General features: G+C 33.3%; 1 protein-coding gene across 5 annotated transcripts in view; it reads left to right on the forward strand.

Annotated features, from left to right (window-relative positions):
* Nucleotides 1-16,868, forward strand: part of TFEC (transcription factor EC) — a 189,620-nt gene extending 172,752 nt beyond the window's left edge. For all 5 annotated transcript variants that reach the window (XM_033098598.1, XM_033098599.1, XM_033098600.1 and 2 more), the window contains 4 exons: nt 1,824-1,880; nt 6,332-6,407; nt 12,659-12,806; nt 13,695-16,868. In XM_033098598.1, the coding sequence (XP_032954489.1) occupies nt 1,824-1,880; nt 6,332-6,407; nt 12,659-12,806; nt 13,695-14,075 (662 nt within the window). In that variant the 3' untranslated portion in view covers nt 14,076-16,868. The remainder of the gene's footprint in view (nt 1-1,823; nt 1,881-6,331; nt 6,408-12,658; nt 12,807-13,694) is intronic.
* The last annotated feature ends 6,092 nt before the right edge of the window (nt 16,869-22,960 follow it).

The following is a 22,960-nucleotide window of genomic DNA, read 5'->3' on the forward strand; positions in this document are numbered from 1 at the left end:
TATGGCACCCCGGTGTATGTGTATGTGTGTGTATGTATAATATATATATATATATATATATATATAGCAGGTTGACTAAGTATTCAACTTAACATACATTTATTTTGATATTAAATAGATGTAATTTATTAACATGGTTGCAAAATAATAAATTAATATTTAAGGAAAATTAGCCCTTTTTGTATGTAGAATTTGTTGTGAAACAAAGAACGAGATTTTCCCTTTTAGCTTGTTCTATGCATTTCATGATAAACTTACATTTAACTTTCTCAAGTAGATTTAAAAAAAAACACATTAATTTTCAATAGTACATTTCAAAATTGTCATAACTCAAAGGAATTACTGAGACACTGTCAAGTTCCTCCAACACAGAGATGAGGAAATCAACGGTCAGAGGAGTTACTTTCCCAAAGTCACACAGCTGAGTAGAGGGAGAAATGGATCAAAATAAGGATTTCTTGACTTATAAGTCAGTTGTTAATTCCTCCATAAGAATAAAAGGAAATTCAGTTGAAATTTCTTTAAAACATTTTTAGTTTGGAGCCCAAACATTGGTCTTTAATAATTTTTACACAGCTAATATTAACATTTTTAGTAAATACAATATGTCCATTCTTGAACTCTAATCAATAACTCAAAATGTCTATGCTTTCAAATAATTTTGATTAAAATTAATGAATAATTTTAAATGAACACATTTAAATAAATATATATCTATATTACCTATGTTAAAAACTAGAATTATTCAAGGAACACTGTCTTAATTATCTATTTCTGTATAACAAATTACCGCAAAACTTAACAGCTTCAAATAATAAACACTTATCATCTCATATAATCTCTAAGGGTCAAAAATTCAAGGGTGGTTTAGAAAATTGGTTCTGGCTCAGAGTCTCTCATAAGACTGTAGTCGAGATGTTGGCCAGAGAAGCAGACATTTGACACTTCACGGGCAGGAGGATGTGTTCCCAATGTGGTTTGCTCACAGATCATGCAAGTTAGTGCTGCTTCTTGGTAAGTGACCTTGGTTCTTTACCATGTAGACCTCTCCATAGGGCTGGTCAAGCATCCTCATGATATGACATCTGGTGATCCAAGACACACCAGATTGGAAGTTAAAAATGCCTTCTATAACCTAGTCTTGGAAGCCACACTAGTCTTTTCCACAATATTCTACTGGTTTCACAGGTCAACCCTATTCAATGTGAGAGGGAACTATCAAAGGTATGAGTATCACGAGTGAGAATCATTGTGGCCCATGCAGGAGACTGTCACAAGTGCTCCAAACATGTAACACATACAGTGTCATTTACTGCATGTGTGGATTTGTTCGATAGGAATACCTAAGAAATGCAGTTTGTTCCAACCCTTGGAAAGTAGAAATCATAATCATTTAAGAAAAATGTAACTTGTAAAAATTTAGGTTGGAATAATTTTGAATAATCTTAAAATTCTGAAAATAATAGGTGAGCAGTTTAATATTTGCTATGCACTATACCTCTTTTAATCATCCTAATGATTACCATATAGGTATTATACCAATTTTGTGAATGAGGAGACTGAGACAGAGTATTTAGGTAATAGATTACATGGCTATTAAATAGAGGGCCAGAATACAAATTCAAGTTTTACTACTCAAAGCCTAAAGGTTTGCTAAATTGCTTCTTAGTAAAGAGTACTCTACTCCAAATTTCTGAATGTTTGCATAAAAATAGCATTATACCATTTGGGTAAGTAATATTGTATTTTCACCTAGTATTCCTGAATTATGTAGGGAAGTAAAGTAAAACTAAGTACTGTTTCAATTATTTCCTGTTTATCAGAAACTGATACTCGAGCTTTGGCAAAAGAGAGACAGAAAAAGGACAACCACAACCTCAGTGAGTATATTTATTTTCCGATTATCCAAACAAAATGAATTAATGCAAGAGAAAATGCATGTAAGTATTTTGATGTCAGGTGATCAGAATTAATAGTACATGCTTACTATATAGTTGAGCTATTTGGGGGAATTTAAATGATGTGAACTGCAGAAAAGCTAAACACTTTTATGAAGTGAAACATCACAAATTCTCTCCTTGATCACTGTCTCTCAAGAAGGCTGCATGTGATGGAGATAAGTGCACTTAGTTACATTTGAACTCTGATGTCATTCATGACTCAAAGGTTTAAAGAGATAAATTGACTTTAGAAAAATTCACACCATTTTAATTTTAATAGCAAGAGACATAACCCTAGTGTCATGCAGGGTGTCATGCGGGGTCTTAGCTCCCGCTCCCCACATAAGAACGCAGGACATAGTGAGGCCAAAAAGGAACACCCACGGAGCCATAGATAGGAGAGTGGTACCACAATATTCTCGCTGGCGGCTAGGTTGTTGACACAGGAAGCAGGAGCCACAGGATCCACAACCTGCCGACTGCTTCTCTCTTTGCCAACCAATCCACCTTGCTAGCCACAATGCGCAATTCGCGCTTGCCAGCCACCATCTGCTTGCTAGCCCCGATTTGCTGCTAGCGTAGCCACGGTAGTTGTATTAGTGGCCAATGGCTCACTGATTACAGGTGATGGCCAACTAGCCACAGCTGGTGGCCATCCAATCACAGTTGATGGCCATTTACTTACTACCTGAGCCAGCACCTTTCCACCTGAGGGTGTGAACCTGGAAACTGCACTCCTGGCTCTGTCGCCACACCCAGGTACTCATCTTTCTGTGTCAATCTGCTCCTCCCTTCTTAACCATAAGTTATCTGAAAGGTATTGCTTGTGTGGATTGCTGAATTCCACCTCTGCAAAAAAAAATGTCTCTGATTCCTTTCTGGGGGGCAATTTAACTGATAACAGATCACATGAAATGGAGAAATACAGGCAATGGAAGTAGGTTAACAACAATGTTGAGTTTAAGAGTATTTGGTCATGTCTCAAGTGCTTAGCTGTCTCAAATGAGCTTCGCTAATTGAGTGTGAATGAAGCCTTTTTGTTCTGGGAAGCAAATAAAAAAAATGAGAAAAGAATAAAATAAAAATAAATAAAAACTTTAATGCTCTAAAACAAACCAGGAATTTCCTTACATGTGATTAGCTGAAATTGATTCAATGAGTACCTGTGAAACCTGCATCTGTCTGTCACAGATTGATCAGTTTGCTGACTACGTACATGACTGAGGAAAAAGCTGACTCGAGGTTATAACAGGTTATAACAATCATTAGGGTAGTTGTGAGAGGGAAGTGATCTGATTTCGATAGCCCTTAGTGGTACAGCAGATAAGCTTTGGTTCAGATTCTGAGGCAAGTAGAGCGTGAGTAGGGAGAGCTGATTATTGAGAGAAGGAATGCATGCATCGAGGATCTACGGGCTCTCACAGTTTTAACCTGCTAGCTATTCTTGCCTGCTTCTCTCTCCTCTCCTCTGTGTCTGTAGCTTGAACAACAGGTCATTTAATGCAAAGTATGAGAGGTGCCTGTTATGCCCATTATCACAGTGTTTCTCATCTGGATTCCCTTACTGAATGATCTTTTTGGAGGTTGCAGTGCTAAAAAACAATAAGAATATTACATTTTAACTACGATGAATCTAGGACAAGCCCTAAAACTTGTGAAGATTATGGCAAGAGGACTAAGGAAGTCCACTTGCGCGATGTCTAAACATTTAAAAGTTACAACTCAAGCTAGAAAGTCCTAAAATAAGTATGCTCTCTCCTTCCTAAGGACGGGAAGGCTGGATGTGAGGTTAGAATTCTCGAATCCTTGGAGTTCTGAGCGGGAATGTCAGGGTTGGGGAATGCCAGCCCATCTCTCTTTTCTCCTCCCAAACCCCCGTTTTCTTCTGTGTTGCCAATACCCTCAAACGTGAGTGCGAACTCCTCATCTCATACATTCAAGCTCCGTTCACATCTCTGCAAACAACTGCCCCGTGTCCACCTCCTGGGCCTGGGGGTAAGCATACTGGTGCCATGGTCTTCCCTCAGGAATGTGGACCTCGGAAGTGGCATGCACAGGCTCTGGAAGGTGGGCTCTGGGCATTTGGCCCGTGCAGATTACTCATGCAGATTACCCAGAGTGCTGCTTAGAAGGGGTTCCCTGGCTCTGCAGCTGCTGCCTTGCTCAGTGGGGAGGGTTGTGGTGAGAGAAGGCAAAAGTGATTCCTCTTAAGTATGGGCTCTGGAATGAGGTCGCTCTTACTGGGCCAAAGGACAGGGATAAATGAATATATCAAACCCTTTGTGAAGAGTGAAACCACAAAGGGCATGAAATAATAAATTCTTAAAATTTGACTCCTTTACAAATAACTAGTACTGGATAGGAAAACATCTAGGAACCAAAGTTCTCATTATAATTAGCCATTAAAAATGTATCAAGCACAATCTAAGAAGAGTAATGTATGAACTTCTGATATTTTACATAAGGTGCATTTAAATAATAGATTTTGGAGAAATATTGTAGGACTAAAACACTCCCCTATTTTGAGATAAAATCCTTCATAGCTGTTCTTCATCTTATATTTAAAAGTCTGTTTTATATTATAGGAAAATGTGTGAACACAGAATTATTAATACATTTTCACTGTAAAACACATATATATTTCTATCAGCTTTACCTTTGTTTATTTTTTCAGTTTTTTTTTTTTTTTTTTTTTGCAGTTTCATTTTCTTTTTAATCACATGCCCAGCCCAGAGAAAATAGGATTGGTAAAGAGGGAAAACAAACACTGTCAAGAATCAATTATATTCCAATTTTAGAGGAATTCCAATGTATTATTCCTGAAGGTCAAATCCATTCATGGTAAATTGCTTTGTAGAATGAGTTTGCCAAGACAATTGATAGTTTTTCATGACTTTCCTTGTTTCTGGTAGCAGATCTTAATTTTTGAACATGTATTGTTTAAGTATTTTCCAGTATTTTTGATATATGATTTTCTCTTTCTTCATGACTGTTTTTTCCTTCAATTCTCTAGAAAGCTTTAAAAATGATACTTTTTCAAAAATATTATATACAAGTATACGTTCTAGTTCTTGATACAGTAATAGAGAGTAGACTACAAGACTACTCTATGCTCTATAAACTGGCATTAGAAAAGGTCAATATAGAAAAAACTACTTCTTTGCATACCTGACACTTATGAAACGTCTATCAGATGCCCAGAGAAAACAGTCTCTGAATAAGGACTTTTATCAGAAGGTCTCAAAGTGTGGCCCGTAGACAAACACAATCAGTGTCACTAGGAAGCTTGTTAGAAATGCAAAGTCTTGGGGGACAACACAGCCCTGCCAGATTGAGAATAGAATCTGTTGTGTAAAAATATAATTTAGCAATCCGTCCATGTATGTTTGATGCACACCAAAGTTTAAAATCCACTGCTTTATATATTATTGAAAGATTTTAAATTAAAAAAATATATTTATATTTAAGTCAACATACATTTATTTAGTACCTCTTATATGCCAATCCATCTGGGGATACAAAATTGAGGAAGAAATGGTCCTTGCCTTCAAGGAGGTTATATTCTAGTTGGGCACAACACCTACCATGTTCCAAACTTTGTGTTAGGCCTTCAGCAGAGTATATTACAAGAGTAAAGCGTGGTAGAGACATCAAAAGATTATAATCCTTATGGACTGACAAAAATGCATGTGTCAAATAGGATATATATATATATATATATATATATATATATATACACATATTATATGTATATATACACATACATGCACACACACATACAGAGGGTGCCAAAAAAAGTATACACATTTTAAGAAAGGAAAAAACTGCATTAAAATTATGCTGATGGTAACCACTTTGAGCACCTCTTGTAATTGCAGAAATCAAATGTGACTTGTATTCATCTTTTGTTATCAGTATATATTGAGTGTTACAATTTTAATACAGTTTTTCCCTTTCTTAAAATGGGAATACATTTTTTGGGACCCTCTGTATATCTATATATACACATACATATATATCCTATATACATATATTATACGTATATACACATATGTATTTCAGTATGAGTAAATATTATGTACATAATACATATATACACATATATACATATATATTTCAGTATGAGTAAACATTATGGCATTTCAAAGAATAAATACATGTTTGGGGAGAAAATGTCTTTAAAGCATTGTGAATAATAGGACTAATAATTATAATATTGTTATTTTTGCTTTTAGAATAAAACGTTTGAATTTTTATTTATTTTTGGTTACTCTTGACTAAATGGAAAATTTTTGCTCATTTATTCTTTTAAATTATTACGAAAGTTTACAGCTGACCAAAAGTGAATTGTGCTTTAAAGAGAATAATAAATAATATTTCTTTTTTAATAGTTGAAAGAAGAAGAAGGTATAACATTAATTACCGAATCAAGGAGCTTGGGACTCTTATTCCAAAGTCTAATGATCCGTGAGTTCAACAATTATTTCTATAATAATGTTATGGTTTCAATAGCCCCTCCCCCAAAAAATGGGTGGGAGGGAGGAGGGGGAGAGAAGCACTAACCATTAGGAAAGTTAGCAGCTGATGGTCAAGGTGGCTACTTCTGCTCCCAGTTTTAAGGGGTATTTAAGGCTGATAGCTATTATGCATCAAGGTTGTTACTAACGCTTGTCCTTTTGAGTGCTAAGAAATAAGTAAATTATTTCTTCTCAGTTCATAGCAGGTCATTCTGTATGACCTGCTAATTTAGTGGTAGTGTCAAATGCTGTCTATGACACCCACTGGTATACTCCATTTATGGTTATAGTGACTCTTCCAATGTAAGATTGATGTGTACATGAATATTGAATTGTTGGATTTTCAGAGGTTCAGAAATTTGGAGACATGAAAGTAAAAAAGGGAATTGTAAAAACATGCTGATTGATAGCAACCAAACCACTAATTGGTTATTGCCCTGAAATTTTAGCCAGGTTTTGGTGTCATACATACAAAATCCGTTAAACAAGATTTTTGAGGTTCTCAATTTCAAGCAATAGTTGATTACATACTTCAATTACATGTTTGAATGTGCCTCAAAACCTCATAAAAAACAGACTGTGCAAGTAATCCTTGAAAACTGTTCATTCAAAGTGAGAACTGTCCTCTTCAATACTGACAATTGGCTATTATTCAGAAACAATGATGTTTGATAAAGTGACATTTGTGAAATTTGGAAATACTTTTTCCCTAAATCCATTTAGAAACTCAATAATTTGTAATAGAAGCAAATGTGATATTTATCCTCGAGGGCATATTAGATCGAGAAGGTGTCTAGAGAAGAATGGTCGAAAGAGCGCTGCATGGGGAGTCTGACACGCTCAGCCTCAGTGTAGGCCTCGCTAATAACTTGAATCTTTTAAAGTCTCTAAGCAGGCAGTCTTTCTACTAACAGAGAGAATACCCATTTTCCTGATAGGATTTTTTTAACACTTAAAATACAAAATGCCCATTTATTTACCAATAATTTGATAAAAGGTCAAGGCCTTTTTGTTTGAATATGTTTCAACTTTTCTTTTTACATAAATTGCACTAAGATGTATAGTCTATTTTAATTTCTTTAAAATAAAACAAAACTTAGGCAACCTAATTATAGATAAAGTTTTTTAAATGTTTACAGACTAATTTGTTGCAGTATATTTTTTAGCAACCTACTTTTAGCAACCTATTTTAACTGAGTTTTCCAAAGCTTTTAATCTAATGTTCCTAAAATCAATAACTTTTTTATAAATGCATTCTTATTTTGCATTCAAATTTTATTAGTTAATGTACTTGTAATTGAACAATGTTATCATAACTACAATGGGCTTTAATTTAACAGCCTCCCGTTAAGTATCAGGAGTGCCTGGGTGTATCAGGAGGTAGCCAGTGGCCTCTTGTATCTACTTTGTTGTGGCTCTAGGCAGGGGGTGCCACACAGGGCAATGGAGAGCATTAATTTTTCCTGAAAGTGATTAGGTAAAGGTCAGTTAAGAGTGCTTCTCCTGTAACTTGTAGAGCTAACCCACGGTGCCAGGGCACGGTTATATGCAGAAAGCACATGACACTATAACATTGGATTCTGCATCCTAACGGAACATCTTGAGATGTCACCATGCCTGTAAAATACTAATTGTATGACTGTTTTTATAAAAATAAAATCAAATAATATGGATGAGAATACTGTACAAATTACAAAGCTTCTGTGAGGAATTATTATTACTCTACATTTTTATAGAAGTTTGATTATAAAAGCCTCCTTTCTAGTTTTAATTCACTGTCTAGAACAAAGGAGGGTGAATTTGTTCTGTAAAGGGCCAGAAGTAAATATTTCAAGCTTCGTGGGCCATATAGTCTCTGTCACAATTATTAAACTCTGCAATTGTGGCATGAAAGTAGACATAAACGATATGTATAGGAAAGAGCATAACTGCGTCCAATGAGACTCCTGACAAAACCAGAGTGCAGGCTGTAATTTGTCTACCTCGATCTAGAATATAAAAAATCAATTTATCACAGAATATATCTGAAAGGGACCATAACTGGGAAAACTTCACTGTAAGCATTCTCAAGGGTCTTTCTCTTCTTGATGGATCTCAGAAAGGGGGATTATTATGTGTTTTAATCGTATTGTGTTATGCAAATATGTAGGCAAATTACATTTATTTTTGATCTAATTGAAAACATTAGTCAAATGTTGAATATGTCTATATGTGAATACATCTACCTTGTATATGCAGAAAATAGGCTTCAGTGCTAGCTGGTGCATCCCAGACATTCAGTGCCAAGTCTACTGGTATCCTTTGGCTTCCTGTGGCCTCACCTGTTACTCTAGTATCCTTCGTGAGGGTTCACCAATGGGAGTCCCATGGTTGAATCCACAATGTAACCTCTTTAAAATGACTTTACCTGAGAAGTAGAGTGTGGATCCGTGGGCCTAAGGAGCAGCCATTTACTCTATGAAATTACTTTGGGCTCATGTATTGAATTTTCAGATGCTATTATGGATAATATAAATGTTATAGAAAAGAAAATTAGTGAGGATAAAATACAGGAGGCAAGTTTCACTTTGAAGAAACATTTTATTACCATGTTGTGGCAATGACGAAGTTAAAAGTAGATAAAAAATCAAATGCTTTCAATTTGAGTTTAACAATTTCAGGCTAATTTGTTGAGTAGATGACTGCAACCATTAAAAGAAGTAATTTTTAAAATTTAATTAAAAAAAAATAATATATATCAGATTGTAAAATTGTCTAGAATGGGATTTTTCCAATTGCAGTCCATAACCAATTAATAGATCATGAAATCAATCAAATGGGACAGATCCAACATTTTTAAACAAAAAAGGGAAAATAGCATTGAAAATATCAGATGTGTTACATATTACACTTAATAAGAATAGTAAACTTTTGAAACTTTGTTGCAATTTTATGCACTAAGAATTCACTGAGTCACAACAGAAAATATTTCTTATGACAGATGCATTTGAAAAAGCAAGAAAGCCACAGATTTGCAGAAAGATTACTTAATGACTGAGGCGAACTGGGGCTCGTCTTATAAACATCACCTGATATTAGGAAAATAGCAGGAACCTTGGAGAAGTTGACCTCTGAGGACCTTTCCAGCTCATGATTAGAATTAACTTAAGGATTGGCTTCAGAAATCAAAGCTAATAATGGAAGAAATTTTGAATTGTATGAAATTGCCATTTTTATGTATCAAAACATTCAGAAATTTGTACTTCTTTGCTAGGTCAAAATAGTAAGGTCAGAAGGGAAAATAATATAGTGAACAGCTGTAGTTGAGATATATAGGTTGAGAAAATTAAAACAAAACAAAACAACAAAAAGTACCATGATAATCTTTTGACCATTGTTAAAAAAATAAAACGAGCAAACACAAAAAGTGAAGAACCTCTACGGATGTGTGGTAGTGGTCTACTTTATACAGGCTTTTTATGAATCATATTTATAAAAATTATATACTAGAAATATAAAATATGATCAGAGCATTATTTTATTGGTGCTATCAAATTACTATTGTTTTTCTACTTTTTAATTTATACAACAGATCACAGTTGTTGTTTTTTTAAATTAAAGTTTATTGGGGTGACAATTGTTAGTCAGTTTGCATAGGTTTCAGGTGTACAATTCTGTAATATATCATCTATAAATCCCATTGTGTGTTCACCAACCCCAGGAGTCAGTTCTCCTTCCATCACCACATATTTGACCCCCTTTACCTTCATCTATCACCCTTTCCCTTAACCCTCTGGTAACCACTAAATTATGTCTGTGTCCTAAACAAATGAAGAAACAAAAACACAGTTGTTGTTGTTTTTTTAAACTAAATTATTCCGTTTTTTGTCCCCTAGTCAGAATTTTTCCCTGCTTTTATGTAAGAATGTTGGTAAATGAGACCTAATAAGACTTTCTAAATTAGAAGTTATAAATGTTGATCTAAGCAAGAAAAATCAAACCTGTCATGGTGTCCTCCTTTCTTTCTTCTTTCCTTTCTTTCTTTCTTTCTTTCTTTCTTTCTTTCTTTCTTCTTCTTTTCTTTCTTTCTTTCTTTCTTTCTTTCTTTCTTCTTTCTTTCTTTCTTTTTTCTTTTCTTTCTTTCTTTCTTTTCTTTTCTTTTTTTTTTTTTTTAAATATTTTAATGCTTTTAAGTGGTTGTGCCCTCCTAAGATGACAACAAACTGTGCATTTTCCATCGTTTTCCTGGCCACACTTCTAACTCCTCCAATGTAGGTATTTCTATTACCTGCTTTAACTCTAAATGCATTCAAGCTCCTCAAACTTTTAAGTTCTTCAAAGAAAGTTATTTTGTTGACAATGAAAAGTCAGTCTCAACATTCATTCCTTAGGCATGCTTTATATGTTTAGTGTTGCTGTCATACATGATGTTTTCAATGCCTAGCTGCTTAAAATTGTCTCAGGAGAGAGGCACACATCTCCTTAACAAGTTTAGAAAAATTAACATATTATAAGAAGTAATCTATTTACTAAAATGGCTTTAACATAGCATGAACTTTAAAAAAATTTAGTGAAAATGACACTAGAAATTGAAAGAAGACCCATTGTGTGGTCTCTAGCACTGTTTTGAAGATTTGCTTTAGATCTAAATAAACAGTGCTTTAGACTTCAAAGGTGGTTAGGATTAGCCTATTCATCTTACTCCTTCTATCCTTCAAGTTTTCTTCCCATTAGAAGAAATGAAACAAATTAGGGCCATAGGGCTTCTGCCACTATTAGAGTTTAATTCAGGAGTTCACTGTACTTTCAATTAGATACCTTCTTGCTTTAATGACAAACATAGCCTCTTCCCCCTAGCTTTCCACCACCAGATAATGGTGAGAAGAATGAGACCAGCAGCTATTATGGCCCTAGAGAACTGACAAAACATTTTCAAACTTGAGACAGACACTGAATTGGTTGTGCGTTTCAGGAGAAGATGCCTTGTCCAGGCCTAATAAATATTTTTACCTGCCAGTAAAAGCATGCAGTTCCCTTTAATTTGTCACAGCTAATGGAACTGTCATCTAACATGAACTTCTAATCAGGCGTGTACAAGCCAGATTTTTTTCTTAAAGTATATTTTCCACTTTTGATCACTTAATAAATATATATTAAGATAGTGCAAGAATATACATATGAAAAAAAAAAAAAGAATATACATATGTTCTTAACATATATCAAGATATTTCACTAAGATCATGTAAACTAAAAATATATGCAGTATAATGTCTTTTTAAAATTTCCCTACGTGCTTACTTTATGTTCTATTTAAAACATGTCATGACTCTAAATTGAAAATTCATCAAGGTTTTCCAATGGCTCAGGTTACTTTTAGCAATTAGTTTGGCCCCATTCTCTACACATATTATCAGTTCTCATATAGTATTAAACTCATTGACGTATGTTTTCATATATTAAAACCAGTAGCTTGTTCTGCAATTCCAGATTTATCATTCTCCTGTCTCAAAAATAAGTTTCAATCATTTTTTGTCTATCCTATAGCCTGACAGCTTATCTGGTAATGTTGAATTGCATTTACTTATATTAAACTTATTTAAAAATAGGTAGCCAGCTTTTCAAAAAAGTATTGATGTTTTATGTGCAGAAAATTTGCCTAATAATTCTAGAATGTTTTGTTCTGTTGCATAAGGTGATGTTACAAACTCTGATTTGTTCACAATCACTCAGGATCACCATTCAGTAGGGACCTTATTTTTTTTTCCTTAGAAGCATAAAAGCAACCTTATTAGAAAGTAGGTTAAAAGATTGGTACATTTAAAATGATCTTAAAAAATTTAGGCTTAAATCCTCAGTAATGTACATTTCCTAGTTCATTAATGCAGAAATACCTCACATAGATTTTAATCTTGGAGTTAATAATAAAGCAATTTTCACTAAAAAATATAAAACTGTAATGGTAGAATCATGATATTGCATTTAGCTCTCCCACAAAAAGTCACTTTATTACTTTCTTTTGACACTTATTTCATTCTGGGATTAATTTTACTATATAAGGGCTTCTTAACTATTCTATTAAATTTCTATTCAGAAGCAATAATATCTAAGAGTGAATAATAGTCATGTAAATCATTATTTCATATTAATGTAAAAGATTTTGTAAGTTCTTATGAATTCTGCTGACATGCACAATTGTGAAAAGGTTATCTCTCCATTCTACAGTGATATGCGCTGGAACAAAGGAACAATTCTAAAAGCATCAGTGGAGTACATCAAGTGGCTACAAAAAGAACAACAGAGAGCCCGAGAATTAGAACACAGACAGAAGAAATTAGAGCAGGCTAACAGGCGGCTTCGACTCAGGATTCAGGTTTTTATAACAATGTTGCCATAAACCACGTAGCTTAAATATGACTAACCCATCATCAGTTTTATTCATTGGTCTCATTTATTTTTTTCTTATTAACAATAATTTTTCCTTCTGAAGGATAATTTTATTACCTTTTAGAAGTTCATGAATTGGGTTGTTTCAATTAGGTTTTGATTAGGAATTTAGGATCAACATGACTTTAAAAATGACTTTAAAAACGAATGACAACACTAACTGCAAAATGCAGAAAATAGAACCAATTTTATACAAACACAAACAATATTATTTCAGCCAAAAAAATAATAAAGTAGAACATTTGTTTCTCTAGATAATATTGGATACTACATTCTCCCTTCCTCCTTTTATTTCTTTAGTAACGTTGCTACGGATTTCATTGCCTCAAGGCATATTGTGATGGTTTATATTAAGTCACTCCTTGTCTGTTCATGTGACACAAAATATCAAAATATGGGTTTTCATAACTCTCAAGATTTTTATGTAAGCATGCTTATTGCCAGGTAAAGTACCTACTTTATTTCCATGAAATGGTCCTACAGTGAGACATTAATCTGGAAGAATAAATGGGAGATTTTGCACTATTTCCAGATGTCTGCATTGTAGTCTGAATCATAATGGGACTGTTACATCTCAGGTATTCCTTTAAAGCACATTGGGAGGAGAAATTTTTTAAAATCTGCATATTATTCTAAGGGTTATTTTTCAGACAATAGAAATACACCAGATGCTATTATTTACAAGAATATTTATAATCTGTATTACTCTTCATTTTGAATAAATTTTAATACCTTGGTTCTATTTCTGATTTATTCTCTAGAGTTAAGTCTACTTTCCAAGTCATTATTTAATTATTCTTGTTTGAAATTGCAGGAACTAGAAATACAGGCTCGTGCTCACGGTCTGCCAACCTTAGCTTCACTTGGCACGGCTGATTTAGGTGCTCATGTCACCAAACCACCGACCCATCTTGAGCAGAATTCAGTGGACTATTGCCAACAACTGACTCTGTCTCAGGGAACAAGCCCTGAGCTCTGTGATCAAGCGATGGCCTTCTCTGATCCTTTGTCACACTTCACAGATTTATCATTTAGTGCTGCTTTGAAAGAGGAACAAAGATTGGATGACATGCTACTGGATGACACAATATCTCCTTTTGGAACAGATCCTCTGCTATCTGCCACTTCCCCTGCAGTTTCCAAAGAGAGCAGTAGGAGAAGTAGTTTTAGCTCAGATGATGGTGATGAGTTATAAAAAATAAACTCGCTCAATTCATCAACTAGGAACCAATTCTATGCTGGTGCTATGCAGTTATATTATGTGTTTTATGTATTGCTTTGGCTTCATTTTTCTGGAAAGAATATATTCATAAAAAACCAAATTGATTAAAAACAACAGAAGAATTAATTCACAGGAAGAAGAAATATGGTGTTGAAGAATTATTGAGGGCTAAAAACATTTTTTTCCTCTTTGACTACAGAGTTCAGATCTACTTAAGTTTGGTTTCCTAGAAAGAGGTACAAACATAAGAAATGGCTCTTCACTTGATGATGTATTATTGGAACTATTGCAAAGAGTAAACCTACTGAAATCTAGAAACCTTTTCTTAGTTATTCACTTCCATCTCCTTCCTATTCAACTCTTAAAACATTACTTTTCCAGAATTAATATCAACACATCTGATGGTTCATTTCTCCACTTTCTCCACTGCCTGGTGGCCATGTTGTCTGAAGTTCAATTTTATATGGGGAAATAATAAAAGGATAGGTTATCTGTCACTTGTAATTGAAAAGTGAATCTACAATAAAGATTAAAAATTTCCACAATAAGATATATGAAATTTATTAAAAATTTTGATTTCTAAAACTAGACTCCGATTTCTTTAGTCAGTTTAATTACACAAATTCTAAAAGCATCTTTATATATTTATGAACACATGCTCTGTTCAGAAAAAGGAACACATTGAATATTTTCCTCAAGAATATGGACTAGAATTTTAAACATACCCCTACACACATGCACACAATGCAGGTAGAATGTGTTCTTTTTTCTAATTCCTTGACTCTTCTGATTTTCTATTCTGCATCAGAAATCACATTCCAAATTCTCTTTCTTCATCAAGATGTGATGTTAGATAATCAAGGTAAGCAAATTAACTATAAAATAACCTGCTAGGACAATTGGTCAGGTTTTTAAAAACTGTGTACAATATTGGATGTCAATTAATTAGTTATTGAAATAGTTTTGCTCCAACTTGACAGAATATTGAAAATTGGACTGCCAACTGACAAAACAATTCATAAAACAGAAACTTTTATTACATTCAGCTCTGAGTTAAAATTCTCTTCCCATAAGTGCTTAGAGTACACTACGATTTTTTTGTTGGCTTTGTTAGCATTTATTAAAAATATTTATATTTATGGTACTTCACTCAAATTTTCTCTTTTGAGCTTGTTTTAGGATTGGGAGTTGCTCTCTGCTGGCTCTCCATGAGTGGTCCTTTCATCAATGAGTATTTATGGAGCGATATTCAAAATTGCCGTAGGTCTTGTGAAAATGTCAAACAAACAAGCCAGATATGGTCTTACTCCTTGGGGAGTTAACAAGACTACATGAGAAACAAAGCAAAAGATAAAAACCATATAGAATTAAAGTCTATGTGCAGCAACATAAGGTATAAATACAGAAAATCAGAGAAAATGAAAATGCACGAGGTTTGGAGAATCACAAAAATCTATAGGAAGAGCAGAATTTGACTTCTTTGACAATTTTAAATTGGGTGAAAGGAATGGAAGATAGAGGAATAATATCAACTAAATGATAAAAACGAGAATAAGTTGGGACATGTCTTAATGGGACGTTCATTAGAAATAGAACATTCATCTGGCAGTCCTGGAAGATGCCTGTTGGGGAGTTCTGGAAAATAATATTGGCAACAGGCTGTGAAAGCCCTTGAACACTAGGATGAAATGACATAGTAGAAATAGAATGTTTTATTAGGAGAGAGAAGCCTAAAAGTTAAAATGCTTCTGTATATTACTAACATTACTGAGACATAATTTTTAATGAATATTAACTTGGTGATAAATTTTTCAGAGTGTTTTAAGTATTACTCATATGGAAAATACATCATCACAAAATATGAGACTAATGCTGATGAAAGTGGGAAAATACTCAATTTTTATGGTATAATAATTCTCTCAGGCTTAGCTTATAGCCTTAGCTTGGAGTTTGGAGAATTAAAATAATTTTCATTGTTTGACATGGAAAAAATAATTCTTAATTTATAGGAATAGTCATTAAAACCAGATAGATAAATTCACCTGTAATATGTCATGTGTAAAAGAGCAATAAGATATACTTCCTCAAGAATTTTCAGGAGAACATTATATACGTTTAACTTTCTAGAAAAATTCCACTTTACTACCTGAGTTGACAATTTAACTTAACATTACAAATTATAGAGCAGGAATGTAATTTTGGATCTATGAAAAACACATCATTCTGGGTAGGGGCTAATTTCAGTTTTCATATTATCAATTCTCTTTTCTTCATATGCTGAGAGGACTTGCACTGATGATGTCATTACTCTGTCTTCATTTTCCACTCTGTTAAAATATTACAATCCAGGTCTGAAACCCGTTCCTTATATTCTTAGCTAATTGTAAGAACTTGACATAGGATGGTAGAGTCGGGACAAAAGAGATCTAGAAAGGGAACTAAGTATTTCTTGTTATTCTCATAATAGTTATAAGGGGATTGTATTAGGTTGGTGCAAAAGTGATTGCATTTTGCAATTGTTTTTAACATTTTAAAATGCAATTACTTTTGCACCAACCTAATAAAATTGGTCATAAATTTTTAAAGAGTAAAGAGTGGTGCTGTGTCACAAAAGTTACAGACCCTCTCCCCAGAAAAATACAGAATTGTATATACAGTCAAAAACTTGTATGCACCAAGAGGTGTCAGGGACTTCCTGAATATCTCCTTGGATCCCAGGTGAAGAATTCCTGCATCGGGTCTGTTACTTTAATAGATAGAATTGTAGCGATGAGATAAATGTGTAGTTGATGTTACATATAACAATGGAGGAGGGAGCCCTAGTTATCTCAATGCCATTATCCTAACTTCAATGGTGATGAGGTTGCATAGGAAAATGAAAGTGTACCAAACACTAGGCTCTTCAATAAAGAAGTTGTTCACTTGTTCACTTATAAAATAGTCCCTTTCAAACACCCCCTTTATATATATATATATTTAATACACTTTATTCCTTTCTAAAAATGTCTAAACATTTTTGACACCCTCTATATACCGTATGTGTGTGTGTGTGTGTGTGTGTGTGTGTGTATACATATATATATATGCGCTTCTGGCTACATATTTATGTCATATATTTATGGAGCAGTTTCTCTGTGACTATTGGATGTTGTAAACATCTGACAATAACATTTTAAAATGATATTCCATCTAATATTTTTCTCTGTATTAGCATATTGGCTACTTTTTCCTAGAGTCACATTAAGCAAACTTACCTATTCCCAATTATCTTAAGATAACAAGGGCCACCTATGAGTAGATATAGATCTTCATAGTTTTTTCTTTGTATTCTTCTCAAACTTTTCCCATAACTGAAGAATATATAAACAGACCATATTTCCTCAGTTTATAGACATGATATCAATACTTATCGCTTTCTTTCTGTGGGTATAAAAGCTCTAAGTAATAAATAGCCAGTTGAGCTGAGGACATTGAGAAATAGCCTTCCTCCTTTTTTAGCTCATTTTTTTCCACTCACATGACTGTAAATAAAATATTTAATAGCTCTTATTTTTTAAAAATTAGACACAATGAGTTTCTTGATTTGGTGTGCTCACTTACCTTTATGTCAGTGGAGAAGTTAGATTTCACAATGTAAAAGAGAATACATTTTTCCTTTGTTTTGATAGTTTGATATTGGTATATTCTTGGACTTCAAGGTAATATGAAAATACTTCATGCTATTCTGATATTGTGAAATTTGATATTCAAATAAATAAATGGTATAACTGAGTGATTCAGTGTTTGTACAGTATATCTAGGCTGATGATGTCTAAGATGTAGATGAAAACTGGAATCAACTAAGCATTTTGCTGTGTTATTAGCATCAGGTCAACAACCTGGGTTTCTTGAAAACACCTGAAGGATTAACTTTTGCTTTAGTATTGATAGTGGCACTGCCTGTGTGCTCCGTGGAATTACACTATTTGCCACCCCAGTGCCATGCATTTTGAAAAGTATGACAATTTGAGTTAGTGTAAGTTATACATAAAGAAATTTCATTATATTTACTTAATAAATACTAAACATATTTAGAGTGTTGCTGATATAATGTATGATATGAACTTCCTGTAATCATCATTCATTGAATTATGAATATTTTATCATTTGTATGATTTTAAATTTGTAAACAAAGAAATTATTCAAAAATGATCAAAATAGTTTTAAAAGTTTTTTCTGTTCTACATTTTTCTGTGAGGTTCATAGAGAATTTGAGTGTATAAGAAATTATCAGAAAACAGTTATTTTTATTTTTAAAAACTTCCACTGGATTCAACCAATTCAATGATGAAATACTACTATCTGCTGCTTTATACATAAAGGGAACTTTTTATCTTCTTGTGAACAGATTTGTGTATGTATTTCTACATATCCAAATGATTTCTATTGTGCTTTCTATTGATGAAATCCTTAGTAAAATGTATTTTTCCACATTTATCCAGTAGTCTTCAAGAATAAAGAACAAATACTTTTTATTTTGCAATGCTACCTCTCTCATTCCTGCACTACCATTTTATTTTAAAAATTCTATATTTTCAATTTTTCTTTTCCACAGAAATAAATTTTATTTGTGTGTTATTTAAAGCTGGTGGTTATATATAACAAACAAGATAGAAAATATGCAAAGGAAAGGGGAGACTGTACTTTGCTGAAAAAATTATTTATAATCAGGAAGTTACATATTATGCTTTAATATATGACTACTAAAGTTTAAAACCTAAGTAAATTCAGGATCTTATTTAATAGCATTGCAATTGCTTATGGCATACAAGGCTAAAATTAATTCAACTATTTAATCTTAATAATAACAATGTAGTTTAAAATCTTTGACTTTAATAGTATTTTTATAAATATATATATGAATAGCTGAAGTAATATTCCTATAATTTAATCTAACATTGGTTAAATCAAGAAAACATTGTTAGTGTAATAAGGCTGTAGAATTTATAATTATTGCTATTTTTCATTTTTAATAACAAAGTAATGTATCTTATTTTCTAATATATATATGAATCTTTGTATGTGTACTTTTTAAAATATACCACTATTTTCTTTGCTTATGTTCAATGTAGAATTATTGAATGTTTTCACATACTTTTTGTGATGCCTTAGTATATAGACCATGCTGGAAAACGCGGAGTGGGGGCCAATCATCTGAAGGATAGTTAACAGCCACGAGACTTCACAACCGACAACTGCTCACCACATAACCCACTCTGAAAACGATGATCCACTATTTCCCTGTTAATGAAAATAACTGTTACATTCTTTAATATAGTCTCCTGCCATCTGTTTCTCCATGCTGTTATGGTTTTGATTTATGGAAAATATTTATCAAAATGTTGCAAAATTGCTAACAGGCATAATTGTAGCAGTGAAGTCACTAAGAAACTCTGCAAATCTTTTAATATACTACATGGTCCCCAGACAATCTAGGATAAATAGAATACTGTATTTTAATATGTAAAACATTTTAAAGCTGCTAATTGGTATTGACTAGACATATCCCTTGATAATGAAATGAAAAAGGATTTCAGTTAAATGTTAAGACTTTCTAATATTTAATACCATGTTTATGAATATTTTTCTACAGACTTCTTCAAAATTAATAAAACAGTACAGCTCTGAGTTGACTATAAAAGATGGTATTGCTTTTTAAAAAAGTTATAACAATTTTCTTAAAGCATTATCAGTACCAAAAAATTACTAACCAACATAATTTCTGTGTGGAAAGGAATAACCAATTTAATATAGATAAAAATAAGTCAGATTGATTTTTCTGACACTATTCAGATTGAAAAGATGGATGACTGAACGGATTTTATACTTAATTATTTATTGTGTGTCTATGTACATTGTGTATTTGAGTATAGACACGTGTGCCCATGTGGGAGCTTATAAAATGGTTTTTTAATTTCTGATATTAGAAGGTCTCTAAATGTAAGAATATGTTATTCTTTATTCGAACCTATGCCTAGGCATCATTTCAAGCTATCCCTAAATCTCTTCTGTTTGAAACACAAACACACACACACACACACACACACACACACACACACACACCTTAGATTAGTCAAAAATATGGAAAAGATAAAATTGTAACAGGTTTTAATATTTTTGTTAAAATAAGTGATATATGCAGCTATAAAACATTTAGTTATAACACAGCATTGATTTTATTGACTGTCAGAAGGAATATTAAAACCCACCTAAAAGGTTGTTATTATTATTAACACCTGCAGAGTTCTAGCTATGGTGGTTAAGGGGTAAAATACAGTAAGGCTCACTGGGTAAATAATGGATACCCATCATGTTAAATATATATCATTTTCATTAATTGACACCATAAGACAAGAGTACAACATTCTAGATGGTGATGATTTTGATAAGATTGACCACATTCTGGTTAAGTATATAATTCACGATATAAGAAAAAAGTGCCTGCAGGCTATTGTTCCTAGCATGGATTAAAATTTACATATTGCTTCTCCTTATGTCAAAACATCTGGTGCCTGCAAATGCTAACATATCCTTAAAAAGTTTCACAAGCTGGGAAAAGTGGATTGGAAACATTGCATGTGAATCATTCAAGCATTATAATAGAATAAGAGCTATGTTCAGAAAAAATTGAATTGCTGCAAACAATACTGTAGTCGAGATTATATTTATCTGTTTACACAAGTGAAAGGTAATGCTGTATATATCTGTGGAGAAAAATAACGTTTGGGTTATATGGTTATCTCTTGAAAAATACTTTTGTATAATTATAGGGAACAAGTAGTCCCCTAAATCCTTCAGGATTTTACAATCACTCTATGTTCAAAGAAGTATATAGTTGTATAAAACCCATTCCGATATTCCTAAGGACTGGAAGAAAGGGATACCTGACTCTTTATTCATTCTGGAATTAAATTCCTATTTATTCATTGGTAAATATAAAAGTAGATTCGACCTTTTCTACATGGGTCCCAAAATTAATAAAGATAGTCAGTCCTTGCAACTTCTATCCTAATCTTGCCTTCTGTTCTTTAATCTAACAAGGCTATTTCAATATTTTCCTGTTTTAAGGCTTTTCCTCACCATCCCGGTCAACAGCTATCATCATCATGGTCCCTGGTGGCCACGCAGCTAGCTGCTTTAATTCTATTTTTGTATTGCTGTGTTTTATAGCCATGCATAGATTATCTTCCTCACTAGATGGGTGGGCACTGGAAGCCAACATTATACCTTAGCTTTCTCTATATCCCTCACAACCTAACAGTGTCTTGCTTACCGTGCTGTTTCCTTAAAAAATGATGACGTGATGGTTAATTGTAGGTAAGGGAAGTGTGAGGTGGCAAATTCTTCAGACAATGAGATGGTGCTCACCCAAGGCTGTGACCATTTATTGCAATGCACCTCTTCCAGTCTTTCTTTGTTACCTCTTTTAATTGAAGTGAGTATTTGTGTTTTCTTTTGGCTTATCTAAGTAAAAATAATATCGAATGTTGCAACACTGGATGTAGAGAAGTCTTCTACTCTAGAATGTGTCCATTAATTCGTTCACCGTTTCATTAATAAGTATCCCCCAAAGAACAATGTTCGTTGCTGAGGGGAATATAAAAGATGATCTTTCAATAGAGTGCGGTAAGTGCTATCCTGGCAGAACTAAGGGTGGCATGGAAGCCCAAATGAGGGCATCTGGACTAGTCTCAGGGAAATTGAGACCTAAGGCAGAGGAAGGGCTAGCCTGGTGCAAGATGGGAGGTGAGAGAGAGCAGGCAGAGGATTCTTCAAGCAGAGGCAACCAGTGGATTTACTATTACTAATTCAGAAGGCTCAGCAATGCTTTTAGTACATGGAATGCAACTCTTTGGGGTCAGAAATTTAGATTAGGGAAGACAAGGGCTACCAGATTAAAACATATTTTAAAGTCTTACTAATTAAAACTCTGCGATATGGGACATGAATGAACAGTCCAATGGACAGAAATAAGCCTAAATACATGTTGGAATTAAACAAAGGAGAACTGCAAACCAGTTCGATAAATGGTGTCGGAGTTATTATATACCAAATGCCACCTATGTGAGAATTATGGTACATCCATAAAATGGAATACTATGATCCCTGAAATGAGAAATGAAGGGAAAAAGAACTCTGTGTTCTGACATGGAAAGTTCTCTGTAGACAGTGTTTTACTTAGTAATATATGGTTTTACTTAGTAATATATGGTATTGAGTTGCATATATAGAAGAGTCTCTTTTGGGTGATAAGGAAAGATAGGAATATGTATTAGGTTGGTGCAAAAGTAATTGTGGTTTAAAAGAATAAAAATAATTGCAAAAACTGCAATTACTTTTGCACCAACCTAATACTTATATTTGATATATATATGCAAAAATAAACCATTGACAGATATACAAAAACCTAATAACTATATTAAAGAGGGAGCAGACATGAGAATATTTTCACTAAATAGCTTTTTGTTCTTTTAAAAATTTTTGAAGCATATAAATGTTTTATTTATTCAAATAAACAAAATTTAAATGCATGGTTTATACTGCAGTCCTCCCTTATTCAGTTTCGCTTTTTGCAGTTTCGGTTACCTGCAGTCAATCATCGTCAAAAATATTATATGGAAACTTCCAGAAATAAACGATTCATAAGTTTTAAATTGTACACTCTTCTGAGTAGGTGATGGATCTCGCATCGGCCAGCTCCATCTGACCCAGAAGTGAAGCATTCCTTTCCTGGCATCTCCATGCTGTGTATGTTCCTGCAGTCAGTCACTTAGCAGCCGTCTCAGATATCAGATCTACTGTCACAGTACGGCAGCGCT

Source organism: Rhinolophus ferrumequinum, chromosome 26, assembly GCF_004115265.2.
Source record: "Rhinolophus ferrumequinum isolate MPI-CBG mRhiFer1 chromosome 26, mRhiFer1_v1.p, whole genome shotgun sequence".
Classification (NCBI taxonomy): domain Eukaryota; kingdom Metazoa; phylum Chordata; class Mammalia; order Chiroptera; family Rhinolophidae; genus Rhinolophus; species Rhinolophus ferrumequinum.